At 47.9% G+C, this 26,167-nt stretch overlaps 1 protein-coding gene across 2 annotated transcripts in view; it reads left to right on the plus strand.

The window, feature by feature from the left end:
- Positions 1 to 26,167, plus strand: part of dnajc10 (DnaJ (Hsp40) homolog, subfamily C, member 10) — a 180,212-nt gene that overhangs the window by 49,409 nt on the left and 104,636 nt on the right. For both annotated transcript variants that reach the window (XM_056289401.1, XM_056289402.1), the window contains exons 8-9: positions 364 to 441; positions 5,894 to 5,937. In XM_056289401.1, coding sequence (XP_056145376.1) covers positions 364 to 441; positions 5,894 to 5,937 — 122 coding nt within the window. The remainder of the gene's footprint in view (positions 1 to 363; positions 442 to 5,893; positions 5,938 to 26,167) is intronic.

Consider the following 26,167-nt stretch of genomic DNA (forward strand, 5'->3'; position numbering starts at 1 on the left):
CTCATAGAGGATAAATTCTGAGTCTCATCACCAGCCAGTCAGACTAGCTTGGTCTAGTCAGAAAGGCACGAACTGAGGAAGCCTCTTGGATGAGAGGTGAAATGTCTTCACTGATATATGCCAAGTCCAGTCGCACTTGATTCAACTCCTTTGGATAACCATGACCTGGATGAATGAGAACATTCACAGATACCTTTACCAACAGTTTTATAGCTACCTCTACCAAAATGAGTCTAACTACCTTTACCAAGTTTTATAGCTACCTCTACCAACACTATTGTAAATTATCTGTACTTGCATTCTTGTCTTTTCTTCAATTGTACAGACTGCTGTTGTCTGATAATGATGTTTTTCTGTGTTTAGGCAACGTATTTACTGAGATAGAACAAGCCTTTTCAGGGGGACTGGGATGGCTGATCACATTCTGCTTTGAGATGGGAGGTAATACACGCACACACTGTGAAAGTAAGAGTTGTGATTATAATGTTATATGAATATTCTTTCAGTGTCATCTTTCTCCATTTGTGGACAGAACTGATAGTTTCTATTTGTGCAGAGTAACATGTCTACCCATGCAGACAAGCCAAACTAACTTAGTAGTTAAACCAAAAGGCTCCCCTTGCGACCAAAAATGTGCTTGAGAAAGTATCTTAATGGCACAGATGACCACACGTTGAACATTACATGTAGTAACATCACCATAGTGATGATGACATACAGGTTGGTTGGACATTACAATACATCCAGCATACTGTAGGCACCTTTGTTGTCTGAACCTCAAGGCCACCTGCTGTCCTGTAACAGACTGAGTAGTTAGTTCTTGGTGAAAACTGATCCCTTATTAACAATCACATGTTTCATGCCATAAGCATGGCATAAAAAAGGCTTGCACTGTCTCATAAAGAATTTACTTGACTAACTGGATTATTTTGCTCCTTATTTGTTGAGCACTTTCCCTACCGTTGAGTGCTTCTTTTAACAAATATATATATATATATATATATATATATATATATATATATATATATATATATATATGTATGTGTGTGTGTGTGTGTGTGTTTGTACACTCACTGAGCATTTTATTGGGAACACACTATTTTAACAATGGGTGGGACCTCCCTTTGCTCTTAAAACCACCTAGTTCTTCATGGAACGGATTACACAAGATATTGGAAACATTCCTTTGAGAGTCTGCTCATGTTGACATGATTGCATCACCCAATTTCTGCAGATTTGTCAGGTGCACATTTATGCTGCGAATCTCGTATTCTACCACATCCCAAAGGTGTTCCATTGGATTCAGAGCCAGTGACTGGGAAGGCCAGTGAAGAACATTGAAGTCATTATGTTCATGAAACCAGTTTGAGATGGCTTTGGCTTGGTGACATGGTGTATTATCATGCTGCAAGTAGCCATGAGACGATAGGTCAAGTGTGACCATGGAGGCCTGCACATGGTCAGCAGCAATACTCAAATAGGCTGTAGCATTCAAGCGATGATTGATTGGTATTAACAAACCCAAAGTGTGCCAATAAAACATTCCTCACACCATTACACCAAAACCACCAGCCTGGACTGTTGACGATGCAGGTCCATGGTTTCAAGCTGTTGGCGCCAAATTCTGACCCTACCATCCTTGTGCCTCAGCAGAAATCAAGATTCATTAGACCAGACTATGTTTTTCCAGTCTTCATCTGTCCAGTTTGTGTGAGCCTGTGCCCACTGCAGCGTCAGCGTTCTGTTCCTGGCTGACAGAAGGGGAACCCGATGTGGTCCTCTACTGTTGTAGCCCATCCGCCTCAAGGTTTGACGTGTTGTACATTCTGAGATGCTTTTCTGCTCACCGCAGTTGTACAGAATGGTTGTCTGAGTTACCACAGCCTTTCTGTCAGCTTGAGTCAGTCTGGCGAGTCACCGTTGACCTCACTCAACAAGGCATTAACATCTGCAGAACTGCCTCTCACTGGATGTGTTTGTTTTTCACACCATTCTGAGTAAACTCTAGAGACTGTTGTGCGTGAAAATCCCAGAAGATCAGCAGTTACAGAAATACTCAAACCAAGCCATCTAGCACCCACACCTGACATCACCAGACCTCCACTCCATTGAACATGTATGACAGCACTTGAAGACTGAGAAAGCCCAACATTGCTTCACATCCCTGGCAGCTTTTTGGAGCAGTGTCAGATCATGCTGGGGTAACATGGCTCATCAGCTGTCTGGGGCAGTGTCATCATGCTGGGGTAACATGGTTCATCAGCTGTCTGGAGCAGTGTCATCATGCTGGGGTAACATGGCTCATCAGCTGTCTGGAGCAGTGTCATCACGCTGGGGTAACATGGCTTATCAGCTGTCAGGAGCAGTGTCATCATGCTGGGTAACATGGCTCATCAGCTGTTTGGAGCAGTATCAGATCATGCTGGGGTAACATGGCTCATCAGCTGTCTGGAGCAGTATCAGATCATGCTGGGGTAACATGGCTCATCAGCTGTCTGGAGCAGTATCAGATCATGCTGGGGTAACATGGCTCATCAGCTGTCTGGAGCAGTCTCATCATGCTGGGGTAACATGGCTCATCAGCTGTCTGGAGCAGTATCAGATCATGCTGGGGTAACATGGCTCATCAGCTGTCTGGAGCAGTGTCAGATCATGCTGGGGTAACATGGCTCATCAGCTGTTTGGAGCAGTGTCATCATGCTGGGGTAACATGGCTCATCAGCTGTCTGGAGCAGTGTCAGATCATGCTGGGGTAACATGGCTCATCAGCTGTTTGGAGCAGTATCAGATCATGCCGGGGTAACATGGCTCATCAGCTGTCTGGAGCAGTATCAGATCATGCTGGGGTAACATGGCTCATCAGCTGTCTGGAGCAGTGTTATCATGCTGGGGTAACATGGTTCATCAGCTGTTTGGAGCAGTGTCAGATCATGCTGGGGTAACATGGCTCATCAGCATTCTGGAGCAGTGTCATTATGCTGGGGTAACATGGCTCATCAGCTGTCAGAAGCAGTGTCAGATCATGCTGGGGTAACATGGGTCATCAGCTGTCTGGAGCAGTGTGAGATCACGCTGGGGTAACATGTCTCATCAGCTGTCTGGAGCAGTGTCAGATCATGCTGGGGTAACATGGCTCATCAGCTGTTTGGATCAGTGTCAGATCATGCTGGGGTAACATGGCTCATCAGCTGTTTGGAGCAGTGTGAGATCACGCTGGGTTAACATGTCTCATCAGCTGTTTGGAGCAGTGTGAGATCACGCTGGGTTAACATGTCTCATCAGCTGTCTGGAGCAGTGTCATCATGCTGGGGTAACATGGCTCATCAGCTGTCTGGATCAGTGTCATCATGCTGGGGTAACATGGCTCATCAGCTGTCTGGAGCAGTGTCATCATGCTGGGGTAACATGGCTCATCAGCTGTCTGGAGCAGTGTGAGATCACGCTGGGGTAACATGGCTCATCAGCTGTCTGGAGCAGTGTGAGATCACGCTGGCGTAACATGTCTCATCAGCTGTCTGGAGCAGTGTCATCATGCTGGGTTAACATGGCTCATCAGCTGTCTGGATCAGTGTCAGATCATGCTGGGGTAACATGGCTAATCAGCTGTCAGGAGCAGTGTCATCATGCTGGGGTAACATGGCTCATCAGCTGTCTGGATCAGTGTCAGATCATGCTGGGGTAACATGGCTTATCAGCTGTCAGGAGCAGTGTCAGATCATGCTGGGGTAACATGGCTCATCAGCTGTTTGGAGCAGTGTGAGATCATGCTGGGGTAACATGGGTCATCAGCTGTTTGGAACAGTGATGTCATGCTTGGTCGCTCCTACCAGGTGACATGGAGGGGATCTGTGTCGGAGCCCTGCAGACTGACTACAGGAGTTCCACAGGGTTCGGTACCTGGTCCTCTCCTTTTCTCCCTGTACACGACATTCCTGGGTTCTGTTATTCGCTCGCATGATTTCTCTTACCATTGTTATGCTGATGACACCCAGCTGATCTTGTCCTTTCCTCCCTCTGACACACAAGTAGAGACATGCATTGCCGCATGCTTGACTGACACCTTGGAGTGGATTGCCCCACACCACCTGAAGCTCAATCTGGACAAGACAGAGCTGATGTTTCTCCCCGGGAAAGGTTGCCCACACTGAGACCTGGCCATCACCATTGATAACACTGTGGTGACGCCAATGCAGACTGTGAGGAATGTGGGTGTGATCCTGGACGACCAACTGTCGTTTGCTGCAAACGTTGCATCGGTTGCTCGCTCCTGCAGATTTTTCCTCTATAACATCAGGAGGATTCGCCCATTCCTCACCGACGAGACGGCACATTTGCTCTTCCAGGCTCTGGTCATCTCCCGGCTGGACTACGGCAACTCCCTCCTTGCTGGCGCCCCGGCATCGGCCATCATACCTCTGGAACTTGTTCAGAAAGCTGCAGCTCGTCTGGTTTTCAACCGCCCTAAGTTCTCCCACACAACTCCCCTTCTTATGTCCCTGCACTGGCTCCCAGTAGCTGCTCGCATCCAGTTTAAGACTCTGCTGCTAGCCTACAGGGCAGTGACAGGAACAGCTCCTTCCTATCTCCAGGCCATGGTCAAGCCCTACATCCCCGCCCGACCACTTCGCTCTGCTGCCTCGGGACGCCTGGTTGCCCCGTTGCTCAGAGGCCCCTGCTGCCGATCGACCCGGTCCCGGCTCTGTTCTGTCCTGGCCCCACAGTGGTGGAATGAACTCCCCACTGATGTCAGGACAGCGGAGTCGCTGCCCATCTTTCGGCGCAGGTTGAAAACTCACCTCTTCAAGAACTACTACCCTGTTACTTGTTCTTAGCACTTATTGTATTCACTAATTTAAAAAAAAAGTCTTTCTTGCGCTTTTACTTTAGCACTGGTTTTGCTCTTAGATGCTTGTTTAGATGCACTTATGACCTCTGATGACTAGTAGTTCTCCTGATTTCCTACGTTACATGATGCACTTATTGTAAGTCGCTTTGGATAAAAGCGTCGGCTAAATGACTGTAATGTAATGTAAATGCTAGGGTAACATGGCTCATCAGCTGTCTGGAGCAGTGTCATCATGCTGGGGTAACATGGCTCATCAGCTGTTTGGAGCAGTGTCATCATGCTGGGGTAACATGGCTCATCAGCTGTGTGGAGCAGTGTCATCATGCTGGGGTAACATGGCTCATCAGCTGTCTGGAGCAGTGTGAGATCACGCTGGGGTAACATGGCTCATCAGCTCTGTGGAGCAGTGTCAGATCATGCTGGGCTAACATGGCTCATCAGCATTCTGGAGCAGTGTCATCATGCTGGGGTAACATGGCTCATCAGCTGTGTGGAGCAGTGTCAGATCATGCTGGGGTAAAATGGCTCATCAGCTGTGGAGCAGTGTCATCATGCTGGGGTAACATGGCTCATCAGCTGTTTGGAGCAGTGTCATCATGCTGGGGTAACATGGTTCATCTGCTGTCAGGAGCAGTGTCATGCTGGGGTAACATGGTTCATCAACTGTCTGGAGCAGTGTCATGCTGGGGTAACATGGTTCATCAACTGTCTGGAGCAGTGTCATGCTGGGTTAACATGGCTCTTTCTGTGATTATAGCAAAAAGGGGGACATAAAAAATATTAAGATGTTCTGAAATGAATGTGCATGCTTCAAAAACGTCACTAATTGTTCTGATGATTCATTTTTAATGGAAAATGTATTACATTTGATGTCACTAGTGGTCTCATACTTTTGTGTGTATGTATGTGTGTGTGAGTCTGTGTATGTGTATGTGTATGGGTTGGGTTTTCTTGTGATATTTGAACATTGAAATGAGCTTAAATGCCCAGTCCTCATATGATATGATGTTGTCACACTGGTAACAGTTCTGTGTCTCTGTCTCTCAGAATGCTTGGAGTCGAGAACCAGACGGAAGTTAGCTGGCATGCTGGTGAGAGCATACTGTTGTCGCTGTTGCTGTTATTATTATTATCATTATTATTATTGTTGTTGTTGTTGTTGTTTTTATCATTAATGTCATTGTTGTTGTTGTTATTATTGTTTATTGTTACTATTATTGTTGTTGTTCTCTCTGTAAATGTGGTGCTGCAGCATACGCTGTTTATTGCCTCGGCGCTGCAGCATACACTGTTTATTGCCTCAGTGCTGCAGCATACACTGTTTATTGCCTCGGTAAATGTGGCGCTGCAGCATACACTGTTTATTGCCTCAGCATTGCAGCATACACTGTTTATTGCCTCAGTGCTGCAGCATACACTGCTTATTGCCCCGGTGCTGCAGCATACACTGCTTATTGCCCTGGTGCTGCAGCATACACTGTTTATTGCCTCGGTGCTGCAGCATACACTGTTTATTGCCTCAGCACTGCAGCATACACTGTTAATTGCCTCAGGCTGCAGCATTCACTGTTTATTGCCTCGTGCTACAGCATACACTGTTTATTGCCTCGGTGCTGCACCATACACTGTTTATTGCCTCTGTAGATGTGGCACAGCAGCATACACTGTTTATTGCCTCGGTGCTGCAGCATACACTGTTTATTGCCTCGGTAAATATGGCACTGCAGTATACACTGTTTATTGCCTCAGTAAATGTGGCGCCGCAGCATACACTGTTTATTGCCTCTGTAAATGTGGCACAGCAGCATACACTGTTTATTGCCTCAGCGCTACAGCATACACTGTTTATTGCCTCAGCCCTGCAGCATACACGGTTAATTGCCTCAGCGCTGCAGCATACACTGTTTACTGCCTCAGTGCTACAGCATACACTGTTTATTGCTTCGGTAAATGTGGCGCAGCAGCATACACTGTTTATTGAGTCGGCGCTGCAGCTTACCCTGTTTATTGCCTCGGTGCTGCAGCATACACTGTTTATTGCCTCGGCACTGCAGCATACACTGTTTATTGCCTCGGTGCTGCAGCATACACTGTTCATTGCCTCAGCGCTGCAGCATACACTGTTTATTGCCTCGGTGCTGCAGCATACACTGTTTATTGCCTTGTGCTGCAGCATACGCTGTTTATTGCCTCAGCGCTGCAGCATACACTGTTTATTGCCTCGGCACAGCAGCATACACTGTGTATTGCCTTGGTGCTGCAGCATACACTGTTTATTGCCTCGGCACTGCAGCATACACTGTTTATTGCCTCGGTGCTGCAGCATAAACTGTTTATTGCCTCGGTGCTGTAGCATACACTGTTTATTGCCTCGTGCTGCAGCATACACTGTTTATTGCCTTGGTGCTGCAGCATACACTGTTTATTGCCTCTGTAAATGTGGCACAGCAGCATACACTGTTTATTGCCTCAGCGCTGCAGCATACACTGTTTATTGCCTCGGTGCTGCAGCATCCACTGTGTATTGCCTCTGTAAATGTGGCACAGCAGCATACACTGGTTATTGCCTCGGCGCTGCAGCATACACTGTTTATTGCCTCGGCGCTGCAGCACACACTGTTTATTACTTTGGTGCTGAAGCATACACTGTTTATTGCCCCGGTGCTCAGCATACACTGTTTATTGCCTCGGTGCTGCAGCATACACTGTTTATTGCCTCGGTGCTGCAGCATACACTGTTTATTGCCTCAGCGCTGCAGCATACACTGTTTATCGCCTCAGCACTGCAGCATTCACTGTTAATTGCCTCAGCGCTGCAGCATTCACTGTTTACCGCCTCATGCTACAGCATACACTGTTTATTGCCTCAGCACTGCAGCATACACTGTTTATTGCCTCTGTAAATGTGGCACAGCAGCATACACTGTTTATTGCCTCGGCGCTGCAGCATACACTGTTTATTGCCTCGGCGCTGCAGCATACACTGTTTATTGCCTCGGTGCTGCAGCATCCACTGTTTATTGCCTCTGTAAATGTGGCACAGCAGCATACACTGGTTATTGCCTCGGCGCTGCAGCATACACTGTTTAATGCCTCGGCGCTGCATCATACACTGTTTATTGCCTCGGAACCGCAGCATACACTGTTTATTGCCTTGGTGCTGCGACATACACTGTTTATTGCCTCGGCTCTGCCGCATACACTGTTTATTGCCTCGTGCTGCAGCATACACTGTCTATTGCCTCGTGCTGCCGCATACACTGTTTATTGCCTCGTGCTGCAGCATACACTGTTTATTGCCTCGGTGCTGCAGCATACACTGTTTATTGCCTCTGTAAATGTGGCACAGCAGCATCCACTGTTTATTGCCTCGGCGCTGCAGCATACACTGTTTATTGCCTCAGCGCTGCATCATACACTGTTTATTGCCTCGGCGCTGCAGCATACACTGTTTATTGCCTCGGCGCTGCAGCATACACTGTTTATTGCCTCGGCGCTGCAGCATACACTGTTTATTGCCTCGGCGCTGCAGCATACACTGTTTATTGCCTCGGCGCTGCAGCATACACTGTTTAATGCCTCAGCGCTGCAGCATACACTGTTTAATGCCTCGGCGCTGCAGCATACACTGTTTATTGCCTCGGCACTGCAGCATACACTGTTTATTGCCTCTGTAAATGTGGCACAGCAGCATACACTGCTTATTGCCTCGGCACTGCGGCATTCACTGTTTATTGCCTCGGTGCTGCAGCATACACTGTTTATTGCCTCGGTGCTGCATTATACACTGTTTATTGCCTCGGTGCTGCAGCATACACTGTTTATTGCCTCGTGCTGCAGCATACACTGCTTATTGCCCCGTTGCTGCAGCATACACTGTTTATTGCCTCGGCACTGCGGCATACACTGTTTATTGCCTTGGTGCTGCGACATACACTGTTTATTGCCTCGTGCTGCAGCATACCCTGTTTATTGCCTCGGCACTGAAGCATACACTGTTTATTGCCTCTGTAAATGTGGCACAGCAGCATACACTGCTTATTGCCTCGGCACTGCGGCATTCACTGTTTATTGTCTCGGCACTGCAGCATACACTGTTTATTGCCTCTGTAAATGTGGCACAGCAGCATACACTGCTTATTGCCTCGGCACTGTGGCATTCACTGTTTATTGTCTCGGCACTGCAGAATACACTGTTTATTGCCTCGGTGCTGCAGCATACACTGTTTATTGCCTCGTGGTGCAGCATACACTGCTTATTGCCCCGGTGCTGCAGCATACACTGTTTATTGCCTCGGCACTGCGGCATACACTGTTTATTGCCTCGGCACTGCGGCATTCACTGTTTATTGCCTCGGCACTGCGGTATACACTGTTTATTGCCTTGGCACTGCAGCATACACTGTAAGTTATGTACGTGAAATGTTCGGGGAAGGTATAGAATGCTGCACACACATCAGACTCCATAGAATGATGCGCGTCTACTAGCAGGTGACGCTATAATCAAGGTAAGTGCGTTTTGGCCAGTAACTCCTGCATTGTACATTGCACATCTAAAAACCTTACGCGGTCCCTGAGTTGAGCTGAACCTCAAGGTATAAGCCACGCCCATTTCCAGCATTTTTTCCCATTAAATTACGAAATATGAGAGACCTTTTTAGAACTCTTCCCAGGTTTTAAATTCGATCCCCACGAAACTTTGCAGCTGGAATGTATGGACCCTCATGATCTAAAGTTATTAAAATAATTTTTGTAATCCAACAAATGCAAAAGTTGTAAAGGAGCAACTTTGTCTAGGTTGCACTCAAAACAGGAAGTGTTGCATATCTCGGCAACAGTCAGTCCTGTTAACATGAAACCCAGCTCAGTAGTTTCCCATGTCTCCCTGGGGCTCTGTACAATGTCTTTAGATATTTGCAAGTAAGGGATTATATTCGAAAACATCTACCAGGATTTGAGGGACTGTTCAGTGATAGACGTGTGCCTTAAAAGACCATCAAGCTCAGAGAAGCTTGAATCCTTTATTTATGACTCCGTACAGCAGGCCGGTTTACCCTCGTCGCAGGGTATTAATAATAATAATAAATTAAACTTATGTAGTAGCACTGTTCTAACACTCAGAGTGGCTTTACAATAAATGGCTTGAAACGAGACAAAAGATAAACACAACACAGACATACAGGGGTGGATGGGAAGTTGGGCAAACATAAAGGGGTGGATGGGAAGGGGGGCAGACATACAGGGGTGGATGGGAAGGGGGGCTACGAGAGGGAGAAGTGGCAGCCACAGACGACGCCAGCAGTATCTCCCACTTAAACACACACAAAAGGGCAAGAAAAACAAAAAACAACAGCACTGTGGACGTTGATGTTGTTTAGGGGTTTACTCCCGTAGCCTATTCCTCTCCCGAGGTATCCACTAGGTGGCACTATTTAACCCATAGCTGGGGGTGGTTCGTGGGCATCAGGGAATATCCACACACCGGTGGGCCTGCATACCGCACGTCTAGGAGCCAGACCTCCTCTGAGTCCCTTGTAGTTCAGCCAGGGTCCAAGGTGTACCCAGTTACCGTGTGTCGCCACGAGAGGCGCTACATAGGGCTTGGTGTTGGAGAGGCTATGTACTGGCAGGGAGAAACTTACGTGCTCGGCTCTCCTGTTCACATTTCTGCTAGCCAGTGGTGAAGACAAAATTAAGACAAAATGGGAGGAAGAGTTGGGTCTGCAGATAGCTGATGAAATTTGGGAGGGAAGCCTGGAGCACATACATACATGCTCAAACAACACTGCCTTGTCCAATTTAAAATGTTGTACTGACTCCATTATTCCAGAGCTAGGCTACAGCAGATGTATCCCCAAGTGTCACCCTCATGTGTAAAAGGTCAGTCAGCCCAAGGTACTCTGCTACACAGCTTTGCTCTTCGCCCAAAGATACAGACCTACTGGATAGATACAGACCTGTTGGATAGAAATATTTGAGATACTGCGTAAAATGATCAACACCCAGTTAGAACCGGACCCTCTCTGAATCCTTCTCGGAAGGTCTGATACGCAGACCTTCTGACTGCCTGTCAACAACACTTCCTCTCTTGTCGCTCATTACAGCAAGCTTCTTCTGTTGTGGGAAGAAACAAGGGGTCCCTGCTATTGTGGGAAGAAAAAAGGGGTCCTGCTACCAAGGTGTGGCTCAGCAACCTGTCAAACACCTTCCATCTGGAGAGAATGAAATATGTTTTAAAAGATGAACTTTCACCCTGGTTACTCCTTATTCATTACCTTGCTAGTGCTACTAGCTAATCCTACAACTAATATATTTCACTACTGATCACCTACTGAGTAGTAGAGGGTGGGGAAGGGACTTTTTATTTTTACTTTATTTTTGTATCCGCATAAGCTGTTTTGTACCATTGATATGCAATATGTTAAAAAAAAGAAAAGTTGGATCAGTTCTTCTGGACACAAGCTAAGAGACTTCTTCAGTCTCAGCTAACTGCAAGTAACCCCAACCTTATGAACAGCACAGCTGCAAAATGACCGAACCAACAAGCGGACTCATATGCAGATTGCACTGACCATTAACTAGAGTTAATATGGCCATGTGTAAGTAACTTTGTTGCCATGTGATCTTCTTACTTTCCTGAATTGATGTCTAGAAATAACCACAATCCTAAAGTTGTCTTTAGGGTAATTGATTGTGTTATTAATGGTCCCTCCACTTCTCTTTTTGAACCAGCTGTTGAGCTGTCTGAAACATCTCTCTCAGTTTATAAATGAGGTAGAGAATATCAGGTCCCAGATCCAGCCAGGCTGTTGCATTCGTTCCAGTCCCCATGTTAATTCTGCCTCTTTTACCCAGTTTCAACCCATTACAGTTTCAGTGTTAGAGAGGACAGCCTCCAGTATGAACTCCTGCATCTGAGACATCATCCCCACTAAGCTGCTCAAGCAGGTATTTTCCACTGACAGCCCCGTTATTTTGCAAGTTCTTAATAATTCTCTGGCCTCCGGTTCTTTTCTAGACAGTTTTAAGCATGCCATTGTTCACCCATTGCTGAAGAAACCTAGTTTGGATCCCCTGTCCCTAAGTAACTACAGACCAATTTCCAAATTGTCTTTTTTTTATCTAAGGTTCTGGATAAAGTAAATTCATCTCAACTGATATCTTTTATGAATGCTAATAGTGTTTTAACACTATTGCTGGCAGCCATACCAACATGTACCCTGGCTCTGCCGAATGACAGGAGCTAAGCAGGTGTAAGCTTGGCTAGTACTTGGATGGGAGACCTCCCAGGAAAACTGAGTTAGTGCTGGAAGTGGTGTTGGTAGGCCAATTGGGGGCAGTCTTCCATCTCATAATAAAAAAAAAATCCCAATGCCCCATTGCAGTGACGGGGACACTGTGCTATAGGACGTGCCGTCCTTTGGCTGAGATGTTAAAACTGATGTTCTGACTCACTGTGGTCATTAAAGATCTCATGGCACATATCGCAGAGAGTAGGGGGTCCCCCGGTGTCATGGCAAAATTCCCAACCTGGCTTTCTCCTTCTGACAACCTAATCATCCCCTTGTGTAATTGGCTCAATGATTCCTCCCTCTCCATCTCAAGCTGATGTGTGGTGAGTGTTCTGGCACAAAATGGCTGCCGTGCATCACCCAGCTGGTGCTGCACATTGGTGGTGGTTGAAGTAAGTTTCCCCCCCTTCTCTGTGAAGTGCTTTGGGTGTCTGGATAAAGCCCTATATAAATGTAAATGTAATCCATTAACAGTTTCCAGTCTGTCAAAGAAAGTTGAATCAGTTCATCTGGAGACAACGTTTATTGCCAGAAATGTTTCATCATCATCATCATCTATAAGTGGCCTCTTGAGTCTAAACTGACTGCAGGTATCCCCATCCTTATAAACTATACAGTTGCACAATGACCGAAAGCAACGATCGGTTTCATATGCAAATAGGCATGACCATTTACTAGATTTTCAATGGCCATGTGTACTATTCACAGAGGATTTGAGAATGTTTGCAATCACAACATTGTAAGATGGCAACAAATATACTGTTAGCACCCCCCCCCGCCAGTTCAGGAATGGTCATTCCCTTTTCACATAGATGGCCTCTTTGACTATCTGTTCATGCCAGCATTCCTCCCTATCAAGGATGTGCACATCTTCATCCTTAAAAGAGTGGCCACTGACCTGTAGACGGTGTAGACTGTGGAGTCCTGGTCTGATGTGTTAGCTCTCCTGTGTTGTGTCATCCTCTTGGCCAGCGTCTGTTTAGTTTCCCCAATGTACAAGTCATGGCAATCCTCCTGGCACTTAACAGCTATACTATATTGCTCTGTTTGAAGCGGGGGACCTGATCCTTGGGGTGGACCAACTTCTGGCGCAGGGTGTTTTGGGGTTTGAAAGCAACTGAGAAGCAGTGTTTGGAAAATACGCGTCTCAACATTTCTGACACTCCTGCCACATATGGGATCACCACTGGTTTACACTTAGGCAGATGTTGTCCTCCTCTCTTTGATCGGCTGGTGCACTGTTTTGCACTTCCTGGCTTTGACAAACACCCAGTTAAAATGTCCTGATGCATGCTCAGTAGTCACGTAAGAACATCAAAGAAGGTTGAATCAGTTCATCTGGATACAGTGTTTATTGACAGATATGTTTCATCACTCAACTAAGTGACATCTTCAGTCTAAACTGACCGCTGGTATCCCCACCCTTATAAACAATTCAGTACAATACAGTGCCTAACGACTTAAACCAATGACCAGTTTCATATGCAAATATGGGTGTGATCATTGAACATATGTATCACTCACAGAGGAGTGGGGATTGTTGCAATCACAGCATTGTAAGATGGCGATAGATGTATAATGACCGAAAACAACGGCCAGTTTCATGATCAAATATTGGTGTGCCCATTAACTAGAGTTTCGATGGCCATGTGTACTATTCACAGAGGACTGGGGAATTCACAGCATTGTAAGATGGCGACAGATGTACTTTTAGGCCTCCCCCCTTGGTTCAGGGATGGTCGTTCCCTCTTCACATAGATGGCCTCTTTGACTCCCCATTCAAACCAGCAGTCCTACCTATCAAGGATGTGCACATCCTCATCCCTGAAAGAGTGGCCACTGGCCTGTAGATGGGTGTAGAGTGGGGAGTCCTGGCCTGACGTCCGCAGTTGCACCACTTCCGGGTCTGCAATGTTGTTTTTACAGATCACTGATTCCATGGTTGTGATCAGTTCCACTAGCAGGATTTGCCTTTACGTCACAGCAAAATTAAGCCCCTTAGCGAGGATGTCTTTCTCCGCCTGGGTGAGTTGTCTGTCAGACAGATTCTTCACCCACTTGTCCACATCATCAGTGTGTGTCTGGTGTCCGTCTCTCTGTGTGCCGTTGAGTGTGCCATCCATTGTCTGCCGATGTCATGCAGTAAGTAGGTCCAATTTCATTTGCTGCCTGGTTTTCGACTTTTCGTGTTGAGCTAGACGAGCCTTATCTGTGAACTCAATCACTCATGCAATGAGAGGTGCTGAGTGCTGGACAGATCACTGGCTCATCATGATCAGGCTTCAGGTGAAGGTATGCCCTGCTGTTTATCTCAAGAGGTCAGGAAAGAAGAGGCTTGACTGTACCTGGCTAGAAAAGGCTGAGGTCCAGAACAATCTCCGCCTCTCTCTGGCTGAAAACCTGGAAGACATTTAGCTTCTCTTAAACACAGATGATTCCATTGATGGGAAATGGTCTTCTGTGAGCTCCAGGCTCTATGAGGCAGTATCCCAAGCCATCGGTTACAAGAGCAGAAAGCATCAGGACTGGTTCAACAATGACAACACAGGCACAATAACTTCCATACTCAAAGGCATGCATAAAGCGCACAGTGCTGTCCTCAACAATCCTACATCAGCTGCACTCCGGCAACAATGGCAAGCATCCAGGAGAGAGGTGCAGTCAAAATTGCATGCCCTGCAGAATGAGTGGTGGATATGGAAGGCAAATGAAATACAATCCCATGCCAATAGAAACGATATGCACACCTTTTATGATGCAGTGAAAACCGTCTACGGCCCAAGAAACTGCTCTATCTTCCCCTTGAAGTCTGATGATGGTACCACCCTCATAAAGGATCAGAAGCTCATCACAAAAAGATGGGCAAAACATTTTTAAATCCCGTTGAACCAGCCCTCCCCAACAGATCCCTCAGTCTTGGATGAACTACCTGTCTGCCCCACCATCCAAGACCTTGACCTTCCACCAACCTTTGAAGAGGTTCATTGTGCAGTTAGGTCGCTGAAAAACAACATGATCCCTGGCCCTAAAAGTATCCCTGCAAATATTTTAAACAGGGAGGCTACCTCTGCACCCGTGCACTTTTCCTGTTCATCTCACATGTAGAGAAGAATGAAACCGTCCCTCAGCAGTGGAGGGATGCTAACATCATCTCCATATATAAAGGAAAAGGAGACAAGTCCCTCTGTGGCAACAGCCGTGGCATTTCACCAATGGCTGTTGCTGGAAGTCCTGGCCAAAGTAATTTTACACAGGCTGGTAAAAAAAACATCTCAGAGGAGCTGGTCCCTGAGTCAAAGTGTGGGTTCAGGAGGAATAGGAGTACTGTGGACATGGTGTTCACAGTACGGCAACTCCAGGAGAAGTGTAGGGAGCAACACCAGGACCTCTTCATAGTCTTCATCGACCTGTCAAAAGCTTTTGACACAGTCAACAGGGACATTCTATGGAACATCCTCCTGAAGGTTGGCTGCCCACGAAAGTTTGTCAATATCCTTCAACAATTTCATGTGGGGATGATGGCACGTGTGACCATTGGAGGCCAGGAATCCGAGCCCTTCAGGGTGTGCACCGGGGTACATCAGGGGTCCATCCTTGCTCCAGTTCTTTTTAACATCTTCCTCCTGTGTGTGACATTGCTGCTCCATGAGGAAATCAGGAAGGACAGTGGGGTTACTGTGGACTTCAGACTAGATGGAAACCTATTTAACATCCGTAGGCTCCAAGTGGTCACAAAAATTACATCTGAGCACATCATCGAGTTACAGTACGCAGATAACTGTGCAGTTGTGGCCCACACATTGGAGGCACTGCAAGCTACCCTTGCAGCAGCTGCAAGGGTGTATGGTAGGCTGGGGCTCTCTATAAATGTGGCAAAGACTGAAGTAGTATGCCAGTGGGCATCTACTCCTCCATCTCATTCATCCACCTTCACCATCTCCGACAAACCACTCGCAACAGTGGAATCCTTCAAATACCTGGGCAGCTTCCTCTCTGATGACTGCAGCATCAGCAGGGAGATACAAAACCGGATTAAACAAGCATCATCCTCTTTTGGCAGACTTAGGAGAAGGGTCTTTCAAAACAAAGACCTCAACCCCCACACCAAAATATCTGTCTACTTGGCAGTTGTCATCACGACTCTACAGCTGTGAGGCATAGACCCTGTACAGCCACCACCTCAGGATGCTTGAGGACTTCCACATCAGATGCCTACAATGCATCCTGAGGATAACCTGGCGTGACCGAGTGCCCCATACTGAAATACTCCGCAAGACCAACTGCATCAGCATACAGGCTACCGTCACCCAGCACTAACTTCGATGGCTCGGTCACGTTATCAGGATGCTGAAGGAGCGCTTACCACTTAAAGTGCTGTATGGCCAGCTACATCCTGGCTGCCGCTTGGCAGGGGGCCAGAAAAACTGTACAAAGACCAACTGAAGACCATCATAAAAAAGTGCGGCCTGAATCCGAGCCAGCTGGAGGACACTGCTGCACAACGCTCCATCTGGCGGCAGCTCTGTCAACAGGGAGTGCAAAAGCTCGAGGAGGACCAAGGTGATCGACGGACCAGGAGACGTCTGAAGAGACATGAAACCAGTACCACACCTCAGTCAGTGCTCTCACCTGTTCTGTCTGTGGCAGACAGTGTGGATCGCGGATTGGGCTTTACAGCCATAAGAAGACTCACAAGTAGCAGAGGCAGGATTGTCATCGTCGGACACGATGGACAACCTTAAGCAAAGTAAGCAAGATCTGTCTGTCGGACAAATTCTTCACCCACTTGTCCACATCATCGGTGTTTGTCTGGTGTCCGTCTCTCTGTATGCCGTTGAGGGTGCCGTCCATTGTCTGCCAATGGCATGTAATAAGTAGGTCCAATTTCATTTGCTGCCTGGTTTTCGACTTTTTGTGTTGAGTTAGACGAGCCTTATCTGTGAACTCAATAAAACATTGGAAAGTGGTCTCATCTACACAGCAACTAAGAAAATTTGTGTTTGATAGATAATTTCTTTGTTGTAACAATGCTTCTTGGCAATAAATCTTATACCGTTGGAAAGCCTGTTTATTTCCCTGTTAAATAGTGGGATTTGTGGGATGAGCAGCAGAGCTGAGTATGTGGGTTGCGCCCATGAAAAATGTGCTAGATCTTCTCTGCCAATGCCAAACAGCTTATTTTGCTGTTGCTATTGACTCTTGTTTTGAGCTTGTGGTACCCCAGGTGCTGACAATCAGGTGCCTGATATAAGATTTATTGCCAAGAAGCATTGTTACAACAAAGAAATAATTTACCAAACACAAATTTCCTTATTTTTTTGTGCTAAGTTTAGATACAACGTGAGTCTCTGTTGGATCTGCTCCTCTTTGGCTTTCAAAGCGTCGATGGTAAAACTAGTTTGCTTCACCCGTTTGTTAAGCAGTTGGCTTTGTGGCTTCTGGGGGATCTTGTTAGCTTGGTGGCCTTTGACCGAAGATTTCATTTGTAGGGTTTTAGGTGTAATCTCGCTGTCTCTTCATCTGAGGTTGAATCTCAGGTGGTTCCTATAGTCTGCCATCTTACGCGCCTTGGCTTATACTCACAAGTGTAAGGCAATCCTTGCCGAGATGAGTCAGAATGTCTTTATGCATGCTCAATAATCCAGGTAAGAAAATCAAAGAAAGTTGAATTATTTCATCTGGACACAACGTTTATTGAAAGAAACGTTTCATCACTCATCTAAGTGTACACAAAACTTTGTGCACACTCATGCACGCACGCACGCACGCACTAGACATATGTAATTAAAACTGACTGCAGGAATTCCCACCCTTATAAACAATACAGTGACTTATAAACTATCTGTATATCTGTTGCCATCTTACAATGCAGTGATTGCAGACATTCACAAATCCCCAGTGAATAGTACACGTGGCCATTGAAACTCTAGTTAATGGTCATGCCTCTTTGCATATGAAACCGATCGTTTGTTTTGGTTGTTATGCTACTGCATTGTTTATAAGGGTGGGGATACTTGCAGTCAGTTCAGACTGAAGAGATCACTTAGATGAAGATGAATCCTTTCTGTCAATAAACTTTGTGTCCAGATGAACTGATTCTACTTTTTTTGATTTTCTTACCTGGATTATTGAGCATGCACAAAGACAAGTTTCAGGTCTGGTTTTAGAGCACTTCATAGTACCGAGACAGCTCTAGTTAAGGTTACTAAGGACCTACTGCAGACAGAAGTTACTGTTCGATTTTAGTTCTTTTAGACTTAAGAGCTGTCTTGGACACAGTCAATCACAGTATCCCCTTACATCACTTGGAGACTTGGGTAGGCATCAAGGGCTCGGCTCTTAGTTTATCACACTCGTACCACTCCAACAGAACTTTTTCTGTTGTTTTGGGTAACTCTAATTCCTTGATGGCTCAGTTGAGTTGTGGTGTCCCTCAAGGCTCAGTTCTTGCCCCCCCCCTTCTGTTTTCTATATATGTGCTGCCTCTTGGCCAGGTTATTCAAAGTCATGGTGTGTTTTACCATTTTTATGCTGACAACACTCGGTTATACATGCCACTAAAACCCGCAGATCCTAGCAGCCTAGCAAATCTCACAATTTACTTATCTGATATTAAATCCTGGATGTCCCACATTTTTCTTAAAATTGTTTGCATGGATTTCCTCCGGATGCTGCGGTTTCCTCCTACCATCAAAAATGCATGCATATTATGGTTAATACTCCTGCCTGTGCCCCTGGCCAAGGCAATGGAAAGAAGAACTGGAGTTGGTCTCTGGGCACTGCACCGCAGCTGCCCACTGCTCCTATACAATAGGATGGGTTAAATGCAGAAAACGAATTTCATTTTAACCTTACAATGACAACATAAAGCAGCTTTCTTCCTTCCTCCTCCTCCTCCTTCTTCTTCGTCTTCTTCTTCTATTTTTTTTTGGATTTTTTCCCCCCCCTGTTTGTCCCCCAATTGTACTTGGCCAATTACCCCACTCTTCCAAGCCAGCCCGGTCACTGCTCCACCCCCTCTGCTGAGCCAAGGAGGGCTGCAGGCTACCATGTTTCCTCCTATACATGTGGCATCACCAGCCGCTTCTTTTCACCTGACAGTGAGGAGTATCACAAGGAGGACGTAGCATGCGGGAGGATCACGCTATTCCCCCCAGTTCCCCCTCCCCCCTGAACAGGCGCCCCGACTGACTAGGGGAGGCGCTAGTGCAGCGAACAGGACATATACCCACATCTGGCTTCCCACCCACAGACATGGCCAATTGTGTCTGTAGGGATGCCCAACCAAGCCGGAGATAACAGGGATTCGAACCAGGGATCCCCGTGTTGGTAGGCAATGGAATAGACCATCACGGCACACGGATGCCTCTTCTTCTTCTTCTTCTTTAAGCTTATTAGCTTTAAGATCTGAAAAATGATAAGTACATGCAATTTTAGCTGCCACGTTAAAACTTTTTATGAAATCCTTCAGCCTTTTGCTGCCCTCTATTAGTGTTCTGCTTCACGGCAAGTTCTCTTTATTAAATGGATTTCATCGTTAAAGAGATACTTGCATGAAGATCCGACTTTTCAAATCAAATCAATTTTATTTGTATAGCCCAATATTGTGGCAGGATGAGGAAAAAACGCAGGAGACGAAGGCGAGTTTGCTGTTTATTCCTCAGCTCCAAAACCAAAACTAAACCAGGAACAACCCTGCACCAGCAAGCCCGGGAACGTAAACCACGCCCCCATCTCACAGTCCTGCTGGGTGAGAGGCATAGCCCCTAGTGTCCGCCACACAGCCCCCCCCCCCCCGAACACCCAGAAGGGACTCCTGGAAAGAAAATTAGTGTCTCACTAGAGGCTTAAGCAGCCTGCCATAACGGCTGCGCCATCCCTCAGCCGAAACAGTAGGTGAAACACTGTCCAAAGTCGGCTGAGAAGCAGAACGCTGAACCCGTGAAGACACTGCCGGGGTCCCTGGAAGAAGGACAACCCCGACGGGGAACCTGGGCCAGAAACACAACTTCGCCTGCCACCCTGTGCGCCGGTTTAAGCCTATCAAGCGTGACACGCTCCCTACGCCCACCCATATCCAGCACAAAACCCTTAGGACCCGTCTCAAGAACCCGAAATGGGCCATCGTATGGGGGTTGGAGGGGCGAGCGGTGAGCATCATGCCGTACAAAAACAAAACGAGCCGACATGAGCTCTGCAGGCACGAACGACCGCGGAAAACAATGGTGAACGGGGCCTGGAACTCGAGTGCTGTCGGACAAAAAAGGATAAACGGCCGGACGGGGTCGAGGAGCGGAACTCCCAGGCAAAAATTCTCCAGGGACGCAGAGCGGCTGACCGAACACCAGCTCAGTGGGCGAAGCGTCGAGGTCCTCCTTAGGAGCCGAACCTAACCCGAGCATAACCCAAGGTAAACGGTCCACCCAGTTACCATCTGAGAGCGCAGCGCGCAGCGCCGCCTTGAGCAACCGGTGAAAACGTTCACACAAGCCGTTAGCCTGAGGGTGATACGCGGTAGTGCGGTGTACCTGCACACCCAAGGAACGCGCAAGTGCCGACCAGAGCTCTGACACGAACTGGGGGCCCCTGTCTGAGGTGATATCTGACGGAGCACCGAAACGGGCGACCCAGGAGGAAAGAAAAGCGCGTGCAACATCCGAGGATGTTGTGGAGGACAGAGGCACAGCCTCTGGCCATCTGGTGGTCCGACCTATCTCATGGACAATATGCCTCCGTCTAGACAGAGGGAGTGAATCGAATCGAAAACTCGACGGCGCCAGGCCACTGGAACAACGGGGCGAGGACGGCCGGTGGAGACATCGCAGAGGAGGGCAGGACTGCCTTCCTGTATCACAGCGTCCTCCAGCTTGAGGCTGGTACACGTTGACCTAAGGGCAAGGACGTCTGGGTCGCTGGGCTGGTCGGCAGCCATAGCGGAGAAATCCACACCGAGGTGCACAGGACACACAAGCACACGCGACAGACAATCAGCAACAGGGTTGGACTTCCCGGCCACATGCTGAATGTCCGTTGTGAACTCGGAGATTGCCGCCAGGTGGCGCTGCTGACGAGCAGAACACGGCTCAGTCACCTTAGACATGGCAAAAGTCAGCGGCTTATGATCCACATAAGCCGTGAATGGGCGACCCTCCATCAGGAAGCGGAAATGCCGGGATGCAAGGTGCAGTGCCAGCAACTCCCGGTCAAAAACGCTGTACTTGCGCTCGCTATCTCGCAGTTTGCGGCTAAAAAATGCGAGTGGCTGCCACGCATTCGCCGCACGCTGTTCAACCACAGCCCCCACAGCTATGTCAGACGCATTGGTCGTTAAAGCTATGGACGCCGTGGGTGTGGGATGGGCGAGGAGGGCAGCGTTAGCCAGGGCGCACTTAGCTCCGTCAAAGGCCTGGACCCGTTCGGGAGTCCAGTCGACAGGGTTGTTAGCCTTCTTAAGCCGCAGGGCTTCGTAAAGTAGCTGAAGGAGGTGGGCAGTGCGAGGGTGGAAACGGTTATAGAAATTCACCATTCCCAAGAATTCCTGCAATGCCTTAACAGAGACCAGGCGGGGAAATTCCGCCACTGCTTGCACCTTAGAAGGCAACGGGACCGCGCCTTGTGGCGAAATGCGGTGACCCAAGAAGTCAATCACTGGCAGTCCAAACTGACACTTGGCCGGGTTGACTATCAGGCCGTGTTCGTCCAAACGATGGAAAACCTGTTTCAGGTGCACCAGGTGCTCTTCAGCTGACGGACTGGCCACTAATATGTCGTCGAGATAAACGAACACGAAATCAAGGTCACGCAACACCGAGTCCATCAGCCTCTGAAAGGTTTGCGCAGCCCCCTTCAAGCCAAAAGGCATGCGCATGAACTCAAAAAGCCCAAACGGGGTGATCACTGCGGTCTTGGGCACGTCCTCTGCGCGCACGGGAACCTGATGATAGCCGCGCACCAGGTCCACCTTAGAGAAGATAGTGGTACCTGCCAGGCGTATGGAAAAGTCCTGTATGTGTGGGATGGGATAGCGGTCATTGGCGGTGACGTTGTTCAGGCGGCGAAAGTCGCCGCAAGGCCGCCACGACCCATCTGCCTTGGGCACCATGTGAAGCGGCGAGGCCCACGGGCTGTTGGAACGCCTCACTATACCCAGACGCTCCATGATGGCGAACTCCTCCTTAGCTATAGCCAATTATACAGTGTTGAGGCGCCGCGCGCGCGCAAAAACTGGCGATCCCAGAGTGGGAATGAAATGTTGTACCCCGTGTTTAGTAACCGCGGTGGAAAAGGCAGGCGTAGTCACCGATGGAAAATCCGCCAGCAAACGCTGAAAAATATCCCCTAATGCTAAAAAGTTAGTGTGTGTTGATGGCCCGGCTCCCCCTGTCTCGCACGGAACAGTGGCGAAAGACACAGCATCAATTAAACGGCGGTTTGCAACATCAACCAGCAGACCATTAGCACACAGAAAATCCGCGCCGATAATAGGAACAGTAATGGCGGCCACTACAAAGTCCCACTCAAAATGGCGCCCGTGGAAACAAACAGTCACCAACCTTGTGCCAAACGTTGCAATGGACGAACCGTTAGCTGCACTTAACTGTGGGCCGCCGCCTTCGGTCGACCTGTCTGTCTTAGCAGGAGGGAGTAGGCTCTTTTGCGAGCCTGAGTCCACCAGAAACCGTCTTCCTGACATCGTGTCCTTAATGAAGAGCAGCTCACTACGTCCGCCAGCGCCCACAGCTGCTACTGAGCGCTGGCCCTGGAGTTTTCTGCCACCTCAAACGTGCACGGAGGGACGTAGCGCCTCGCTTTGCCGCCGAACCGCTGGTGGAAGAAACAGAGGCCTCTCCCGCGCCGTCTCCGGGCAGTTACTCCAGCCACCAGTGCCGGGTCCGCGTCCTCCGACACCGGCTGCAGAAGCTAAGATGCCACACTCTGCACAGAGAACCGTCTGGTAGCCAGCAGGACCCGATCGGCCTCCTCAGCCAAACCTCGGCAGTCACCAGCGGCCAGACACGGGGAGTTAGCCAAAGCCGCGCACACAGGAGACGGGAGCTGGCGAAGGAAAATGTGCGGGAAAAGGAACCCACCTTCGTCTGAGCCTAGCAGCGACAGCATATTGTCCATGAGATCCACAGCCATCCCGTCGCCCAAACCGGATAGGGAAAGGATTCTATCTGCCCTCTCTGCGGCAGATAGACTGTACCTCCGGAGCAGAAGATGTTTGAAGGCGACGTATTTACCGTGTTGCGGAGGGGTACAACAGCTGCATGGCCCGTCTTGTGGACTGCTGGTCCAGCGCAGCGACGACCAAATAGTATCTGGAGTCGTCCGCGGAGATTCCACGCAGGTGGAACAGCGCCTCGACATGCTGGAACCACGAAGCCGGGTCACTCTGCCAGAACTCTGGGAGTTTCACAGCCGCGGCGAGAACGGCCGGCTGTGAGAGTTGGGGCGGCGTGGCCGAAGTGGATTCACACTCATCTTCTGCTCCAAACATGTTCAATTCGGGGTCACCAATGTGGCAGGATGAGGAAAAAACACAGGAGACGAAGGCGAGTTTGTTGTTTATTCCTCAGCTCCAAAACCAAAACTAAAGCAGGAACAACCCTGCAATATCACAAATCACAAATTTGCCTCAGTGAGTTTAACAGCAACACAACATCCTGTCCTTAGACCCTCTCGTCAGATAAGGAACCAACTTGTTGTGTGTCGGAAAGGAACCAGTGCAGGGGTCTGGCAGGGTCAAGCTCGTAGGCACGTTTCTTTATATTCAGGGAAGGGAAATGCGGGATGTGTATGGTGCAACTAGAGTCCTGGATGTGGGCTGTGTAAAAGACTATGTGTCTGTGTGCAGGGCGAGTGTGGTACGTGTGTGCAGGAATGTAAATGACTGGATGGTGTTTGTGCGTGCTGGTGAAGCGCAAGTCCAGGAGTAGGGGTTCGGCGGGAGGCAGTGTGGGAGCACAAGGGAGGGGTCCGAGGAACACAAGGGACGCGAGGAAGACGGAGCCCGAAAAAGCACCGGGGGTTCGTACTAGATGGCACAATGTGGCACCGATTGCACGTCAGCGTCCTCTCTTATAGCTGGCTGCAGATTGGCTTCACGTGCGCTGATCTCCGATGAGCCTCTGGTGCGTAGCTGCGCTCTCAACGAGCGCTGATTGAACCCTGCCAGTAGACTCAGGCAGAGACGCGCCTTGCGTCTGGACCACATTACAACTCCCTAAAAAAAACCTTTAACAGGGAGAAAAAATAGGAAGAAACCCCAGGGAGAGCAACAGAGGAGGGATCTCTCTCCCAAGACGGACAGCGTGCAATGGATGTTGTGTTCACGCAGTTTACATAATACAACATTGAAAGAGGAGAACAGACATAAAATTTATGAAGAACATGATGCACAGGATGCCAAGCAGTGTCCACATGCCAACGGAGCAGTCCAGGACCCAAGCCACGTGACCAGCATCATCATGTAAAAAAAGAAAAACTTATGTGAGGAGTGGAAGGGCAGGCAGCATCCAAATGGCAACCACCATCACCACGGAGACCTGGGAGGAGAACCGACTGCACATGCATGCAAGAGAGACTCACATGACACCATTCAAACACAGATAAAGGGAAAGGAGAAGACATCATTCAGAGAGAGAGAGAAAAGACATGTTAGAGAAGAGAACAGTTTGCAATAGTCATTAGCCATAATCAATTAAGTCATCAATTAGTCATAATCTATACTCTGTAATCTATACTCGATAATCTCGTCGGCAGAACAGTGGTTGGTAAATTCATTGAGACAGAAAACCAACCCACCATCCAGTACAGGTTGTTAAGCACTCAACTTAAAGGCAACTAATTGTAAGCTAAGGCAAAAAGATGAGGTTTAAGTTTGGATTTGAAGGACTCAACAGACTGATTGTCTGATGGCAGCAGGCAGGTTATTCCACAACAATGGAGCCCGATAGGAAAAGGCCCTGCCACCAGCTGACTTCTCTTTAACTTTGGGTACACACAGGAGCCCTGTATTTTGAGAACGAAGTGCTCGAGATGGCATGTAAGGTTTAAGGAGATCAGACAGGTAGGATTGGGAAGGCCCATTTAGGATTTTATAAGGCAGCAGAAGCAACTTGTATTCTGATCTAACATGGATAGGAAGCCAATGAAGGGAGGCAAGAATTGGTGTAATATGGTCAAATTTCCTAGTTTTAGTTAGGATTCTAGCAGCAGCATTCTGAACCATCTGAAGACTTTTAGTACTAGAACGTGGCAGACCTGAGAACAGAACATTACAGTAATCAAGTCTGGATGAAACAAATGCCTGTATTAGAGTCTCTGCATCAGCCATGGAGAGAAAAGACCTATTTTTAGTTATGATACGTAAGTGAAAACAGGCAGTCTTGGTGATTTCTTTAATGTGCTTATCAAAGGAAAGGCTGGGATCAAACGTAACACCAAGATTTTTGGCTGCCACACTTTGTGAAACCACAGAGTTGTCGATTGTTATCGTTACTTGATCAAATTGGTGTCTGTGTCTAGCAGGGCCAATGACTAGCATCTCGGTTTTATCCGAATTTAAAAGCAGAAAGTTAAGTGACATCCAGTTTTTCACAGTAGCCAAGCAGGCCTCTTAAGTTCGTGATTTGAGTATGATCATCAGCCCTTACAGGCACATACAGCTGAGTATCATCAGCATAGCAATGGAAATTTATTCCATAACTGCGTATAATTTGGCCAAGAGGTGTAATGTAAAGAGAGAAAAGTAGAGAGCCAAGTACTGAGCCCTGAGGCAAACCATATTTAATGTCAGAAAATTTTGATATAATATTATTATAGCAGACACAATGTGTTCTTCCAGATAAGTAGGACTTAAGCCAAGAGAGAGCTAAGCCAGAGACACCAAAATTACAATTTAATCTATCTAAAAGTATACAGTGATCAATGGTGTCAAAGGCTGCACTGAGGTCCAGTAGTAGAAGCACAGAAGTGGAATCAGAGTCGATCGCCAGTAGCCATTTACCACTCTGGTCAGAGTAGT

The sequence above is a fragment of the Lampris incognitus genome, chromosome 11, assembly GCF_029633865.1.
Source record: "Lampris incognitus isolate fLamInc1 chromosome 11, fLamInc1.hap2, whole genome shotgun sequence".
NCBI lineage: Eukaryota > Metazoa > Chordata > Actinopteri > Lampriformes > Lampridae > Lampris > Lampris incognitus.